Below are 17,300 nucleotides of genomic sequence, written 5' to 3' on the forward strand. Positions count from 1 at the left end.
TGCTATAGACAACAAGAAAACACCTTACACTCCCAACCCACGATTTTGCGCAGCCGCGACTCAGCAGCCTAAAGCAAGCACGTTCTACGGTTACCGTGGAAACGAACTACAAGGTAGTTCTCCTTCTAACCCGCCCTCTCCTCCGACTGGCGCTCTTCCAAAACCCCGCCCAACACCTCCTTCTCCTCCCCCTTTAAGTCTAATTCGCCGTTTGTTTTTTAAAGCTCCGCCTGACCGTAGAACGTCCCTTTCTCGCGAGAGGCGTGAGGTGAGTTTCTGAGGGAAATCGGGCTCCGGAGATTACAGTTGAGGTAGTTTAATGCGCCTCGTCTTTTTTTTTTTTTTTCCCGCCTCCCCGCGTGAAATGGGACAACGAACGCGCGAGGAGAAGCGCGTGCCACCGTCTCTTTTAGCGGTTTCTTTAGCCGAGTTTGGGAGGGGTGGGGGCGGGCGGCAGGCTTTCTTCTGTAATAGATGGAGGGGAGGGCACAAGGAGATAAAACCACGATACAGCTGTCATTCGGGGTTACACTTTGGCTTCAGTTCTCCCTTCCGCCCCGAAACCCGGGCCAGGAACCGGAGCTGGTGGACGTCCTCCGCTGAGGGGAAAGGGACCCGAGAACTCTTGATAAGAGGGGATAAAATGGGCGAAAATATCTAAATTGCTAGAAAAAAAACGCAGTTTTTGAGACGGAAGCTGGTGGCCGGGTGGATTCCTTTGTGTGTCGAATTGATTCGCCTTACATAACTATTCAAGATTTACGTCAAGCTAGAAATAGGCCTGTTTTAACAATGTGACCTTGGGTCGACCCAGCTCAGGCAAGAAATGAGATAATTTTTCCTTCACTGTTACACAAGTACAGGTAGTCCTCAACCTACGACCACAATGGAGCCCAAAATTTATGTGGCTAAGGGAACTTTTGCCCCATTTTATGATTTTTCTTGCCGCCTCGGTTAAGTGGATCACTGCGGTTATTAAATTAGAAACATGGTTGTTAAGTGAATCTGGCATCCGCACTGATTTTGTTCTTTAGGCGGTCGCAAAAAAAAGGGGAATCACATGACCCTGGGAGACTTGCCAACTGACTAATGTGAGTCAGCTGGCAAGCATCTGAATGTAAATTGTGTAACCGTGGAAATGCTAAAATGGTCTTAAGTGAAAAATGGTCATAAGTCACTTTTTTCAGTACCATTCAGAAAGCAAACCATTGTAAGTCGACTACCTGTATAAGTTGCATATCCAAGCCTTTGAATGTGTTGCTATGTTGTGAGATGAGAGGGGGAGGGTTTTAGGTGTTTTTATACGTGGGTTAAAAATAGGGATAAAGGGATTACTTAAAAATTCTACTACAGTCTCGATGTAACTATTTTTTGATGCAGATGTAGACCCCTCTTCCCTCAAATCTGGCTTCTTCTTCATTTTAATTTTTATATTTAATTTCTCATAAGTACATCTACTACTGCCTTCACTTTGTGTTTCATACACACTATCTTAGTGAATAGTTGTCATGAACTGCCTAGGATTGTCCAGATTTGGACCTCGTCTTTCACATGTTTCAAAATACCTAATTGGATAATGATGATATTGAGTCAAGGTTGACTCAGCCTTCCATATTTCTGAAGTCGGTAAAATGAGGACCTAAATTGTTGGGGGCAATATGCTGATTCTCTAAATAGAATAGAATAGAATAGAATTTTTATTGGCCAAGTGTGATTGGACACACAAGGAATTTGTCTTGGTGCATATGCTCTCAGTGTACATAAAAGAAAAGATACGTTCATCAAGGTACAACATTTACAACACAATTGATGATCAATATATCAATATAAATCATAAGGATTGCCAGCAACAAGTTATAGTCATACAGTCATAAGTGGAAAGAGATTGGTGATGGGAACTATGAAACGATTAATAGTAGTGCAGATTCAGTAAATAGTCTGACAGTGTTGAGGGAATTATTTGTTTAGCAGAGTGATGGCCTTCGGGAAAAAACTGTTCTTGTGTCTAGTTGTTCTGGTGTGCAGTGCTCTATAGCGTCGTTTTGAGGGTAGGAGTTGAAACAGTTTATGTCCTGGATGCGAGGGATCTGCAAATATTTTCACGGCTCTCTTCTTGATTCGTGCAGTATACAGGTCCTCAATGGAAGGCAAGTTGGTAGCAATTATTTTTTCTGCAGTTCTAATTATCCTCTGAAGTCTGTGTTTTTCTTGTTGGGTTGCAGAACCGAACCAGACAGTTATAGAGGTGCAAATGACAGACTCAATAATTCCTCTGTAGAACTGGATCAGCAGCTCCTTGGGCAGTTTGAGCTTACTGAGTTGGCGCAGAAAGAACATTCTTTGTTGTCCTTTTTTAATGATGTTCTTGATGTTAGCTGTCCATTTGAGATCTTGCGATATGATAGAACCCAGAAATTTGAAGGTTTCTACTGTTGATACTGTGTTGTCAAGTATTGTGAGAGGTGGAAGTATGGAAGGGTTTTTCCTAAAATCTACCACCATTTCTACGGTTTTGAGTGTGTTCAGTTCCAGATTGTTTTGGTTGCACCACAAGGCTAGTCGTTCGACCTCTCGTCTATATGCGGATTCGTCATTGTCTCGAATGAGACCAATCACTGTTGTGTCATCTGCGAACTTCAGTAGCTTAACAAATGGATCATTGGAGATGCAGTCATTGGTATACAGAGAGAAGAGAAGTGGGGAGAGCACACAGCCTTGGGGGGCCCCTGTGCTAATTGTAAACTGCTTAGAGATGGCTGTAAAGCGGTATATAAGTCTAAGTGCCATTGCTATTGTGTTTCCCCAAAAATAAGACCCTGTCTTATATTTTTTTGAACCCCGAAATAAGCGCTTGGCCTTATTTTTGGGGAAGTCTTATTATTTTGGGGTGCGTGGAAGAAAGCAGAGAAAATGGGGACTGGCTGCGCATGCATTTAAATATTTTCGGGAAGAGCTTATTTTCAGGGGGGATTATTTAGTGCATGTGCTCAAAAGCCTGATTGGGCTTATTATCAGGGGATGTCTTATTTTAGGGGAAACAGGGTATTGCTATATTGTTTAAGTCATGTCCAACTCTTGGCAATTTTATGGGTCAAGTGTCTCCACGATCTTGCACTGCTTCTTTTGAGTTGTTCTATGCTGTGCCTGGTGTCACTTTTGATGGTGGCCTAATTGGAAAGGAAGCATTATTCTGTGTTTGGGAAATTATTTAACAAGTGTTCAAATCTGATTTGTTCAATCTTTGAAGCTTCATGTTATAATTCTAGTAATATCTTAGTATCCTGATACTTTTCTGGTGTTGCTTGAGTTTCTAATACTGGTTGAAAACATATGTGTAGTTACATTTAACAAGTTCTACTATTTTAATTAATTTAAAATACTTTTGTTTTCCATTTTTTTCCTTGGGAAAATCCATGGGAGCTAATGGGGCAGTCATGAAATGGGAATTGTGCTTTATTTCAAACTGGAGAGTTACTTGACTGAAGCATTCAGAAGGATCACAAAGTAGTTTTATACAGAAAGTAGGAAAGTAATATTACACTTCTCCCCATTTCTTCATGTCCTGCACACAGCCCTGTCCTATTCAATTTTTACAGGGTTTTCCCTTCTGCTCGTCCACTGTTACCAATATTCATGGGTGGCATATCTATCTCACAGGTCCACCTATTCTCTGATCTCCCAATACCTTTCTTTTCTCCCTTGCATTCTGTCAATTATTGCTGCCAATATCCTGGCATATCCTACCAGGATGCCAGCACCCTGAATTGCACAGTATTTTCTTTTTCTCCCTCCTTTTTCTCCCTTATTTGCTGTTTCCACCCCCATTTTCATTTCCAAAGAAATCTATAATTTTGCCTTTTTTCACTGTATCCTCCCAATTTCTGCCTGGAATAACTGTTTTTTTGATCCTTATAACACTTTAATACTGTATATGGATTAAAACAACCAAAACGTGCATGTTTCTGTTTATACATAGACCACCAAGTCTAGTTACTTAATGGATGGAGTGGTTCATGCATGGAACATTTTGTACATATTTTCTGGCTAAGTATAATACATTAAAACAATTATGAGATTTCAGAAAAATATTAGAAACTGTGACTAAATTGTATAGCCATTAACTCAGCTTATTAAAAAAGCTTTTAAAGAGAGTACCAATTAATCAAAAAGTCAATTGCTAATGATCTGAAAGCCTTTCTAAAATGAAGATAAATGCCTTGATAAAAAAATTCATCTGTCCTGTATGTGAAAATTAATAACAATAATTATTCAGTAAAGTAACGAATAATTTCCCTTTCCCATGAGTACATTCTGAGAATAGTACCTGAAAAATATATATGTAAAGTGTCTTCAGTGAGGTCTGAGCTAACCATTGATTGGAAAAGAGATCTTGGGTCATAGATAGCTTGATAAATGCATTGGCATAGTTTGCTTAGGAAAAAGATTTAAAGGACTTAAAAAGTACTATCATAATGGCATAAAACTCTCAATGTGGCCCATTTTGTACACTATGTACTGTTCTGATTGCTGCACTTTAAAAAGATTATAGAGTTGAAAGAAGTACCAAAAACAGTAGTTAGAGGACGGAACTCAATTTAGCCCCAGTTGCAACCAGTCGTTAACAATTAAGCTTAGTGTTTTTAGAACTTGATAAAATGTGATGTGATGTAGTTTAAATCAAATTATGTAAAAAAGTGAATGAAATTATGCAAAAAGTTTTTATTCTGGACATATCTGTTTTCTGTTTTGTTTACAATCTGTTTCCCCCCTTCTCTGCCCTTATGTAATCCTTAAAACATTTCTAAAAGTCTTCATGCAAATAATCATGGATACATGATAAAGTAATGCTTAGGAAATATTGTAGCCCTTGGGATTTTTTAATTTAGGGAAATATGTTTAAGATAGCTGATATTACTGTGCATTGTGTGAAGGAATTGGACTGCATCTGAGATCATCCAGTGAAATTAAGTTTTGGGACCTACATTAACGTAAAAGGAAGCTATTCTTCATACTGTGTACTTGAGTTACAGAACTAATTACACCATGTAGAGATGACAATCAACCTAAATGCCTTTGAAAGGACATTTATTTTGATTGATTTGATACCTGTAGAAAGATAACTTTATGTATCTGTTTTAGGATTGAAAGTTTGTTGAAAGAAGCTAAAATGGCCAACTTCTTAAATGTATGTAGTAAAACATTAAATGGATGATAACCAGTGGTTGGTTTCAATTTTTTTTACTACCAGTTCTGTGGGTGTGGCTAGGTGGGCGTGGCATGGCTCGATTGGCATGGTAGGGAAAGGATATTGTAAAATCTCCATTCCCACCCCGCTCCAGGGGAAGGTTACTGCAAAATCCCCATTTCCTCCCAATCAGCTGGGACTTGGGAGGCAGATAATAGATGGGGGCCAGATAATAGATGGGGGCCAGTCATGTGGTATTTACCGGTTCTTCGAACTTCTCAAAATTTCTGCTACTGGTTCTCCAGAACCGGTCAGAACCTGCTGAAACCCACCTCTGATGATAACTGAGTACCAACAATAAAAAAGTGACAAAAACAAAATAAGTGCATTGAAGTTGTTTGATGATACAGAGAGAATGATTGAAGATAAATTGTGAAAGAAACATGGAGGAAGGCTCAATGGACTCAGCAGAAGAAAAGGTTAAAAAAAGTGGAATGGATTGGATCTTGAAAAAGAAATAAATTGGGAGTTTAAGGAACAAATGAAATATTGGGGAGGATTAATGTATTTACTTACGATGGAAATAGTTTAGAATATTCTAAAATATTCTAGTATTTTAAGGGAGATCTGTTTTATAATTGATACAATGTTTTAAATATTCCTTTCGTTAGACATTATTTGTCTGTAAGTGTTTTGTTGTTGTCTGTAAATTATATTGATTTGAATTTCAGATGATCTATCCAGTAATTTAAAGTAAAGCAGAAAGTCAAGGTTGTCATGGGTTTATCTGCATCCTCTCCATTAACTACAATTCAGACAACTGTGTCAGAGCAGCCTCAGAGTGAAATCTCACAATGTCCCATGCATCAGAAGAACATGGAAGGTGACTGTTCACTCTTATTAAACTAACTAGTATTTTTTCAGGAATAAAGATCTTTTTAAAAAAACAGGAGCAGTATATACATTTTCATTATAAGTATTTAGCTACTGACTGATAAGCGTGAAAAACTCCATCTTCCATCCATTTAGTTGTAGAAATGGGTTAGAATTGCTGCATAGTACTTCTTTATCTCTCTTTCATTTAGAGGAAAGCTAAATTTGGCCATTGAAGTCATATAGCTAAGAGGCAAAATTTCTGGCTTGTTTCTAACGGTTTGGAAGAAATGGGTACCATAGGTCTTGCTAATCTTTTTTTATTTTTAAAATCCTTCTGAAATAGAGACAAGAAGTTGCGCTACAGAATTAAGTTTTTACTCCTAGTATGTAGATTAACAGCTGGAGTTTTAATACCTTTTTTCTGTTTCAGCCTCCCCAATGAAATCCGGTGACAGTTCCAGTGAGAAGCAGAACCCACCTGTCCCTGCACATCAAGAAAGAGCATATGAATATGTACAATGCCCTGCTAAATCTCCTACAGAAGAAAAGATTGATCCTAGGAATATGGTAACTTCAGTCTTGTTCCTCCAGTGCACTATCAATTACAAAAGAGATGTTTTGTAAGATTAGTGTTATTTTGCTACTACTCCTGTTTCTGCTTTCAAAATAAGTTCTTAAAATTTTAATGCTTTCATTTGTCATATTAGAACGGAGACTAAATTAAACTGTTTAATCAGTATCAAAGATGAACACAAATTTTCCAGCTGAAAACATTGTATCTGGCTATCCTTAGAAATGATCCCGATATATGCCTTTCTTTATATTTGCTTTTTTCAAAACACAATTAGCATAATTTTGGAAAAACTATTTTTCAAGTAATTGTTATTTTGCCAATAAGTTTAGATTTTTGTGACAGTCCCTGTATTCATTTTTGAATAAGAATTTGGCTAGTTTTTAATGATTTGGCTAGGTGACCTCAGAGATTGATGAAATGTTATTAGTTTAACTTGAGAGGTTTATAACATGAAATTCTAATGTTGCAAACAACTTCCGAAAACCCTAAGTGCAGGATTACCGTCCCTTCAAAATTATAATTTTTAATATGAGAAAAAGGAGAAATTATTCCTCTCAAGGTGGAAGTGCAGTCTTTCAGTGCCTTTTTTAAACTAAGAACATGTCACAGCTGTTTTAACAGTTTGGCATCGGAGATACTCTAATTATATTCAATAATGTATAACAAGTATATAGGAATGTAGCTTCCATATATTAAAGCTTTCAGCATTACATCATTTTTTTCTATTCCTAATTAAATTTTAGTTAGGTTTAATTTCAATTTTCATCTCTACTGATCCCAATTGTTTATATTTCTTGCTAATCTTTAAGATATGTTATAGTTCCAAAAAAGCATCTCAGTTGAAAAGAAGGGCATACACAGAATTGTTAAGAATTGGTCTTTGATTCTCAGAAACCTATCTACAAATATAGAAAGTATGTAGTTGAAAAACTGCAGCTAGATAAATTAGGCAATCTCAGAATTAGGTAAAATCTGGATGGAGTACTAAAAGACAAACATGTTGGTTCATTCAGAATATTTGGCTTCTAGTCAAAATAACATACCAGAATTAAACTTATTTTTCCTAAATTAAAAGGCAATGAAGCAAGTTGATAAATGAGAAAAAATACTTGTTACTAAATATACTGTATTTGCTTCTCTAACGTTCTGTTTTTAATATTTTATTTAGATGCCACCTCCTAATCAACAACCATCCTCTGGGCAACCTTTTCAGTTATCTACAGTAAGAGAAGAGTCAACTATTCCTAGAGCTTATTCAGAACAAAAATGGGTTTATCCCTCAGAACAGATGTTTTGGAATGCAATGCTTAGAAAAGGGTAAGTGAATTATAAATTTAGTTTTATATTAATTTTGCAGAACAATGATATGTATAGAAACAAAAAATATTTCTCATATCTTTCTATTGTAACATTTGACTGAGATTCTCACAAAAAAATGATTTTTTGGAAACACCTTTACCTAAAAATGGTGAGAAGGATTTTTTTGGTAAAATATGAATAGAAATGACATATTTACTGTCATTCAATTACACTTTTGAAGATTACAAAAGGTATATACTCAAAACAGCATATTTTCATATTTAGAATAGCAGTATATTTGGTTAAAATAATTTTTGCATTCCTTCTTTGGTCCAGATTCTTTGGCTGCTTCAAACCGCTGCAGTTTATTAGAGATTGCTGGAGGTTAAACCCACAATTCATTATCAATTAAAAATTATAGAAAAATGGTTTGGACGATATACAGGATTTTTGGAATATATAAGAATTCTTCAGGTTCATTGGACTTTCCAGAAGTCAGAAAAATTGGTTGTCATTTATCTTAAGCTGGAGATGCAGTAGTTTTGAAAGTATGCTGAAATGTTCTTATTATGGAGCACCAGAGATTTGAGGTTAACGTATTATGCTGTTAATGTATTCTTAAATTTCAAAAATCTTGAGTATCTCCTTTTATGAATTTATACTTGGACAGTTGCCAAAAAGATTATTTGAAAGCAAACTTGAGTACCAAAAACTAAATTCATCAAATCTTAGCTTTTGAACTGGCTCTTTATTGCTGCAGTTTGATTCCAGGGTAATTTATTTATTTATTTATTTATTTATTATTTAAATTTTTATACCGCCCTTCTCCCGAAGGACTCAGGGCGGTTTACAGCCAGATAAAATAAACAGTACTATTGCAAAATAAATACTATTAAAATACCACTAAAAAACTTATTCAATAATAAGTAATCAAGAGTTACCTTGTTTTAAAATTGAGTTGTAATTTTATATATAGATAGTAATTGCTATGTTAGTATTAGTGTTGTAATAATGTAGCAGCATTGGATTTTTTTTCTTTTTCTCCCTATTCATGCCCCAACCTATCTGGAATTGGGGCAGATTTGCAAGGTAAATGTTAATTGGCTTTGTTATTTACATTTGTTAAGTTTAAAAAAGCACCTAAAATCTTCTTTTAAATGTGTGTATGTGTATGTGAGTGCATCTGTGCATGCCTTCAAACCTATGTTGCCTCTGGTGTCTGCCTGGATGGCTCCTGCAGTTTTCTTGGCAAGATTTCAGAAGTGATTTGCCATTGCCTATTTCCTAGGGCAAAAAGAGATGGTCACCCAGCTGGCTTTGTGCTTAAGCCAGGACTAGAACTCACAACTCTTCCAATTTCTAGCCTGATACAATAACCATCATACCAAACTGGCTCAAAATCTTCTTTAGTACTTTCTTTATGTGGCATTATTTATGAACTTTGTACTTGCTTCCTAAATTGTGCAACCACTTATTGTATGTTTAGTAAAAGTAGAGTAGGGAGAAGTTAATCTTGATTCAATGTTTAAGGTTAGTGCAATTTTCCCCCCAATTAGAGTAAAAGAAGGAGGAGGAAACTGAGATATATATAATATTGTATTTACATTCCCGCTTTCTTCAGGGAGTGGAAGATTATGTAATACTGCCTCTACACAACAGCAGGGTTGAGAAGGAGTGAACTAGCCCAAAGTCACTCATCAAACTCAGTGGTCAAATGAAGACATGAACCTGGATCTTTCCAGTCCATCCCAACATCTTAAATCTTACATTATACTAGCAAATACCACATAAATAGCTCACCCCTTTGTCTTGCTAACTTTTTCAGTATTGCTTTTTGTTAGCTGGAGATGGAAAGATGATGACATGAGCCCAGAAGATATGTCTAATATTATCAAAATTCATAATCGGAACAACGAACAGACTTGGAAAGAAATTTTAAAATGGGAATTACTTCATCTTAGGCAAGTATATATACAATCTTAAATGATAATGCTTTCTGATTTGCATGTCTGAATTTGTTCTGAAAAAAATAATAGTACCAGGAGTTATCAACTTACGACCACAATTGAGTCCAAAATTTATGTTGCTAAGTGAGAAATTTGTTAAGTGACTTTTGCCCCATTTTACATCTTTTCTTGCCAATTCACTTGTTAAGTGAATCATTAATCTGTTTTACCCATTGACTTTTCTCGTCAGAGGATCACAAAAAGGTGATTACATGACTCCGGGACATGGCAACTGTCATAAATTTGAGTCAGTTATCAGGCATCCGAATATAAATTATGTGACCATAAGTGTAAAAAATGGTCATAAGTAGCTTTTTTCAGTGCCGATTTAACTTTGAATGGTCACTATGTAAACTTGTAAGTCAAGGACTACTCGTATTCTAATAGTAGAAATGGGAAACTGATAGAAATCATTTCTGGAACATTCTAAATGATGGTATTTTTTTTTCAACCTATACAATGTCAAGAGCTATCCTTTAAGTCAGTACCCTTGAATCAGTGTTGACTATTGGTGACTGCTTGGCCTAGTTCTTGCAATCTTCTTTGCAGGATTTCAGAAGCAGTTTGCCACTTAGGGGTGTTTCTTAGACTGTGAGAGTGTGTCTGCCCAAAGTAACACAATTAGCTTTGTGTCTAAGGCAGAACTTGTACTATCCTGATTTCTAGCCTGATGCTTTAAGCACTTCACCAAACTGACTTAATTTAACTTCCCAGAAGTTAAACTGTCTTTAAGTACAAGTATTCCTCAACTTATAACAGTTCATTTAGTGACTATTTAAAGTTACAACAGCACTGAAAAAGTGACTTATAACCAGTTTTCACACTTACGACCATTGCAGCATCCCCATGTTATGTGATCAAAATTCAAATGCATGGCAATTTATGACTGACTCAGCCATAAGTCAAGGACTACCTGAATTCTTAACAAACTGTTTGACTGTTTATACTGTCACTAGTTCAATAAGCATACTTTTCCTCAAAAGATATGTGGGGGCATGGCCTTCATCATTTCTTGCCAATATGTAAGTGAGATATTTGTATTATTCAGTTCTTCACTGCTCTATCCTTACATTCTAACCAGAGCTGTAAAAGCCAGAAGAATGTTTTTAAAAATGTAATAAAATATTTTTTTTGGTTTCTATTTTTTGGATAAGTATTTCCATCACTATAATAAAATAATATAAAAACTAGAAAATGAAATTGATTACATATACTGCTGCTTCTTTGGAAACCATAAGCTTCCTATTAACAAAAATGATAGATATTTAATTTTCCATCAGATTTATATTAAAATATCCCTCCAAATAAAATAGTTAACATACATTTCTTTATAGAGAATTAATATAATAATAATAATAATAATAATAATAATAATAATAATAATAATAATAATAATAATAATATTTTAATTTGTATACTGCCCTTCTCCCGAAGGACTCAGGGCGGTGAACAGGCAGATAAAATACAAATACACACAATAATTAAAAACATCCCTTAAAAAACTAATTTAAATGCCCAAATGTTAAAAAACATACTCCCCCATAAAATCACAAAATTTTAAAAACCCATCCAATAAAGATAAAAATCAGGCTAGTCCAGCCATACGAAATAAATAAGTTTTAAGTTCGCGGCGAAAGGTCCTAAGGTCAGGTAATTGTCGAAGTCCGAGGGGAAGTTCGTTCCACAGGGTCGGAGCCCCCCCAGAGGAGGGCCCCCCCCCCGGGGGCGCCAGTCGACACTGTTTGGCTGACGGCACCCTGAGGAGTCCCTCTCTGTGGGAACGTACCGGACGATGGGAGATAGAGGCCGGCAGTAGACGGTCCCGTAGATAGCCCGGTCCTAAGTCATGGAGCGCTTTAAAGGTGGTAACCAATACCTTGAAGCGCACCCGGAAAACAACAGGTAGCCAGTGCAGACTGCGCAGGATAGGTGTTATGTGGGAGCTCCGAGCCGCTCCCTCAATAACCCGCGCAGCCGCGTTCTGAACTAGCTGAAGTCTCCGGATGCTCTTCAAGGGGAGCCCCATGTAGAGAGCATTGCAGTAGTCCAGGCGAGAGGTAACGAGTCATATTATATTATGGTCATATTATATTATATTAATTAGGGGGATTAATATAAATATTAATCCCCCTAATTAATATAATATAATACGACCAGTCATAATATATATTACTCTCAGAGGATTGCTTTTAATTGTTATTTCTTGTGAGGATTTTGTAAAACACAATATTTTAGTCTCTGAATTGGGAATTTTTGCTATGACTTTTAAACCATAGTTATGCCTGTGTAGGGCTGAAATGTCTGTCTTGGTTGGACGTGTTCAGTTTATTTTTCTGCATTGCTTTTTATTTCACAATTCTAAACTTGTTTTTAGGGACTGTCCATGTGGACCAACACTTGTACGATTTGGAGGTAAAGCTAAGGAATATTCTCCAAGAGCTAGAATACGATCTTGGATGGGGTATGTTGATTTTTGTTCTATTTAAAAGGATAAAAATCTTAAAATTAGGGTTTTTTTTTGTTTTCAACAGAAGACTCAGTATTGGTAATATGGTACCCCCTGTAATTAGAATTGTAAATGTGAGCTACATATTATATATTTAGGGAGAACTTAATTATGATTTGCATTTCTTTCCAGTTACGAACTTCCTTTTGATAGACACGATTGGATTGTTGACCGTTGTGGAACACAAGTCCGATATATTATTGATTATTATGATGGAGGAAATGTAGATAAGAACTATCAGTTTACCATTTTGGATGTTCGTCCTGCTTTTGATTCCCTGACTGCTGTATGGGACAGGATGAAGGTGGCTTGGTGGCGCTGGACTTCATAATTGATTTTATATGATGTGAACAGGACTATATTATTTCAATCTAGTGTTATTCTGACAGTAAATTTTAATAAAGTTTATGTTACCAATGCTTCTATTTGATGGTGTGTATTTATGCTCGAAGTCGGGATAATGGAAAAATGAATTATTTTAAATGCACCTAAATAGTTTTCTATTTCTATTTGTATTGACCTTTTAGTTGTATTTTACCAGAATACTCAGAGATTCCTCATGTATCAAGACCATTTAATTGGATTAGTTGTTAGCAGTATTGCTTTGATATCAGTGCCCTAAATCTACAGTTAAATATAAATTTGATTTTGCTTTGAAAAGAGAAAGAATAGAATAGAGTAGAATTCTTCATTGGCCAAGTGTGATTGGACACATAATGAATTTGTCTCCGGTGCATAAGTTCTCAGTGTACATACAAATAAAAATGCTATTTAAAAGGCTGCTTAAAATCTAAATTATTAAATGTAGTAGAATGGCTTATGTAATGAAGGCCCCTGAATTTGTTGTTCAAAATGATCATAGTCATAAACAAACCATGCTATACTTACAAATCAGTGTATAATACCTACTATAAAGTAGTCAGAAATCATTTGATATGATAATTGACAGGCATGATTAGGTACAGGTACTTCTTCACTTAGAACCACAATTGGGCCTCAAATTTATGTTGCTAAGTGAGAATTTTTTTAAGTTGAGTTTTGCCCCACTTTTCTTGCCACATTTGTTAAGTGAATCCCTGCAATTATCAAATTAGTAACATGGTTGTAAAGTGAATCTGGTTTCCCCATTGACTTTCTCAGAAGGTTGCAAAACATGACCCTGGGACACTGCCACCATCATAAATGTGAGTCGGTAGCCAAGCATCTAAATTTTGATCACACATCCACTGCAATAGTCATAAGTAAAAAACAGTTATAAGTCACTTTTTTTAAGTGCTGTTGCAACTTTGAACAGTCACTAAGCGAACTGTTGTAAGTTGAGGACTACCTGTATCTTATAGGTAGTACTTGGGTTATGACCACTCGTTCAATGACTGTTCAAATTTTTTTTAAAAAGTAAAGGTTTCCCCTGACCAGTTGTAGCTGACTCCACAATGACATGATTGTGATTCAGGTGCTTGGTAACTGGCTCACAGGTATTTAACAATGGTTGCAGTGTGGTCATGGGACTGTCCTTTGCAACCTTCTCTGCCCTGATGGTTCCCACAAGCAAAATCAATGGGGAAGCCAATAAGTTGCTCCTTCTCCTATTACTTTTTCTCCCGAGGCATCTTCAGGCAGCAAATAAGATTATACTCATTCATGGTCTGCCTGACCTTATGGCATGCTGCAGCAACCCATCTCCCCACTTGTGCCACGCTGTAGCACCTGCCCTCTTGTCTACACTTGTGCCACAGCAACCCCAGTACCCATGCCATGCTGCAGCCTTCGTACTGTGCTACAGCCTTCTTACCTTGCATTTGTACTGTGTTGCAGCTCCCCCTATTCCACACTGCAGCATCCACTTCACCCACCTTCCTGGATTTGCATTTAGCTGTAGCGCTAACCCCTATTCACCTGCATGGCCTGCTTGCAAATCGCCTAAGGCAGGGGTGTCAAACTGGCAGCCCGTGAGCCAGATGTGTCATGCACAGGCCACACCCACCCCAGCTGTGCAAAGGGAAAAACCATCACAATACATCACATAATGCAACTTACGCCACACGTATTACACTCCTGGCCTAAGGAAAGGTTTGTTGTGACTGGGAATTGCAACTTCCTATTAGCTTTAATTCTTCAGCAATAAGATAGAAGTCACATAGTATTAAATATAAATCACAATTTACACAATGTTTCATCTGTTTAATTTTTCAGGTATGTTTACAAAACAATGTACATGCTATGCAATGTCTATTATTCTTAGATAACTTTATGTATGGTATAAAGTACACCCAGAGATGTACACTATAAATTGCTGCATTCAGTTATGTTTTGGTAGAATAATAGATATGATTATTACATTTTAATAAACTTTTTGCTTTATCTCATTGGTTGAAAAATGTTTTATGTTAATTATGTTTTCTAAAGTACTGACATTCTGTGTATTGCTTTCTTCTGAAAGAAATGATTTAGCAAAACACTTTTGTTTACATGACATGAAGGATTGAGAACAGAAGCTTTAGGGTACAGTTTGTAGAGGCTGCATAATATGGAGTATCTGGTTCCTCTTATAATCTTCCATCACATCATCATTTACTCTTCTAGCCAGCATCCAGTAGTTTAGTCATTCCCAGGACCTCATTATGTAAGTTCTTGGCAGCAATAAAACTATGCCAAAGGCCTGGAGAAGGCAACAGGATCAGAAAATAAAATACTTCTGGTCTGCAAGGAAGAATGTTGGTTAGAAAAAAAAAGCCAGTAAGATAATCAGAAAATGGAAAGTCCAGCATTTTGTGCTGATAGGCTAGCAAGTTAGTAGCATAATCACACTGATACAAACTTGAAATTTTAGATGAGTTGATGTCCAAATATCCAGAATTTTGGAATTGCCTCTTTAATACCTTCTTTCAGTTACAGCCCTACCCACCCTACACTGGGTCACCATAAAACTTGCTGTCATAACATTTAATGTCCTTGTTGTCTATTCTTACCCTGTTCTTATTTGCAGCGTATTGACAAATTGTACTCTTCCAATTTGGGATGGTAGGTGTTACGGTAGGCAAGGGGATTTAAACATAAGATTCTACAAAGAAACCATCCTGAAAAAGAGTCAGACTTTCATGATTATGCAACTCCCCAGATCCAATAGAACCTGAATATGCTGGAGGAGCTTTGATTTTGGGAGAATTAATGATGTGTTTTAAAGTAGCTAATAAGCAACGAAAATCCAATTTCACTTTTCTTTTCAAGACACAAAAATGTGGAAATGCAATCTAAAAGTGAGGCCACCCAACTGACGCCATGTTTACAGAATAACAAAGTTAGAAGGGACTTTGGATGTCTTCTAGTCCAATCCCCTCCTCAAACAAGAGACCCTATACCAGGGTTGTCAAACTCCTGGTCTGTGGGCCGGATGCATCACGCGCTGGCCATACTCACGCCTGGTTTAGTGAAGGGGAAAAAGGTCCCGATATGTCATGTGATGCTGCCTGACACTGAGTTTGACACCCATGCCCTATATCATTGCAGACTAGTGGCTGTCCAGTCTCTTAAAAGCCTCCAGTGATGGAGCACTCACGACTTCTGAAGGCAAGCTGTTCCATTGGTTAATTGTTCTTAGTATTAGGAAGTTTCTCCTTAGTTCTAAGTTGCTTCTCTCCTTGATTAATTTCCATTCATTGTTTCTTATCTTGCCTTCTGGTGGTTTAAAAAATAGGTTGACTCCCTCTTCTTTGTGGGCAGCCACTCAAATTTTACTGTTGTGCACGCCTATCTTTCCCCAAGTAAATAGAAGAGATCAGCTTTTCTTATGTTGTTGAAAGCCTAGAGATAAGTTTGTTTCAGGAACAGGAGGATGAGAAGGTGACAGTATGAAAGAAAGTCTGGAAACCAAACGCTAAGAGGGGAGACAACTGGGAGAGAAATTACTGTGGTATTGGATGACTAACATTAACAAGGAGCCAGTTCAGTCTAGCGGTTAAGGCACCTGGCTAGAAACTAGCAAACTCTGAGCTCTAATTGCACTTTAGGTATGAAAACCTGCTGGGTAACCTTGGGCCAGGCCCTCTCTCTCAGCCCAACTCACCTCACAGGGTTGTTGTTGTGGGAAAAATAGGAGCAAGAATCAGTGTTATATATATGTTCACTGCCTTGAGTAAAAGTAATAAAGGGATAAAAATGTAAAATAAAATGCTTATTTAATTATTTATTTTACTGCTAAATGTCTATGGCCGCTCATCTCCCTTCAGACCAGAGGACTCCCAAGACAATATGGTAGGTGGCAAGATTTAACATACTCAGAGCTGAGGGAGGGACACTTCTTGACTTAAGGCAAAAAATAAGTTCTGGTACAGGAAGTGATGGCATAAGGCCTCTTCCCTCAAGGGATCCAATGAAGGCCACCTTTGGTGAGCAAAGGGAAAGACTTGGATTGTGAAGCGGCATAATGCAGTTACCTAATAATTCATTATGAAGTGACATAATAAGCTGAGAACGGCACCCATATGTGTAAATTGTTCCCGTCCTCCTCTTTTCAAAGGCAACTTAATAGTCCCAGTCTGAATGCACAGCGCCATCAGATTCAAAAGCTGTATCTGACTGAAGGCTGCATCAGCTGTCTGTTTTGTTGACTACAAAGCATTTCCCTCTGCTGGATTTAAGCTGAATACAGAAAACAAAGCAACATGTGAAATACACACATACACACACACTGTTAGTTGATGATCGGCATTCACAGACTAGGAGAGGGATTCTGAAAAGCTTACTGAATATAACCAGTTGCAGTACAAGGGGAAAAAAGGGGGAATTATCATGCCAGAAATCATTAGGCAAAATATTTGATAAGGACATGTCCGATATAATAAATATATGGAAATA

General features: G+C 36.9%; 1 protein-coding gene across 1 annotated transcript; it reads left to right on the plus strand.

The window, feature by feature from the left end:
- Nucleotides 1-202: 202 nt before the first annotated feature.
- Nucleotides 203-12,865, plus strand: LOC131195408 (holocytochrome c-type synthase). The gene is made up of 7 exons (XM_058177275.1): nucleotides 203-311; nucleotides 5,917-6,068; nucleotides 6,492-6,628; nucleotides 7,804-7,952; nucleotides 9,776-9,895; nucleotides 12,315-12,401; nucleotides 12,579-12,865. The coding sequence occupies exons 2-7, from the start codon at nucleotides 5,963-5,965 to the stop codon at nucleotides 12,775-12,777; spliced, it is 798 nt and encodes a 265-aa protein (XP_058033258.1). The 5' UTR covers nucleotides 203-311; nucleotides 5,917-5,962; the 3' UTR covers nucleotides 12,778-12,865.
- Nucleotides 12,866-17,300: the final 4,435 nt, after the last annotated feature.

This window comes from Ahaetulla prasina, chromosome 3 (assembly GCF_028640845.1).
Source record: "Ahaetulla prasina isolate Xishuangbanna chromosome 3, ASM2864084v1, whole genome shotgun sequence".
In the NCBI taxonomy this organism is placed as follows: domain Eukaryota; kingdom Metazoa; phylum Chordata; class Lepidosauria; order Squamata; family Colubridae; genus Ahaetulla; species Ahaetulla prasina.

What these genes read in the sequence shown, in the direction of transcription:
- LOC131195408 (XM_058177275.1), top strand. Translation starts at nt 5,963, where the DNA reads ATGGGTTTATCTGCATCCTCTCCATTAACTACAATTCAGACAACTGTG. An exon ending in GCATCAGAAGAACATGGAAG is followed by an intron (nt 6,069 to 6,491) that starts GTGACTGTTCAC and finishes TTTCTGTTTCAG; the next exon opens with CCTCCCCAATGAAATCCGGT. An exon ending in AATGCAATGCTTAGAAAAGG is followed by an intron (nt 7,953 to 9,775) that starts GTAAGTGAATTA and finishes GCTTTTTGTTAG; the next exon opens with CTGGAGATGGAAAGATGATG.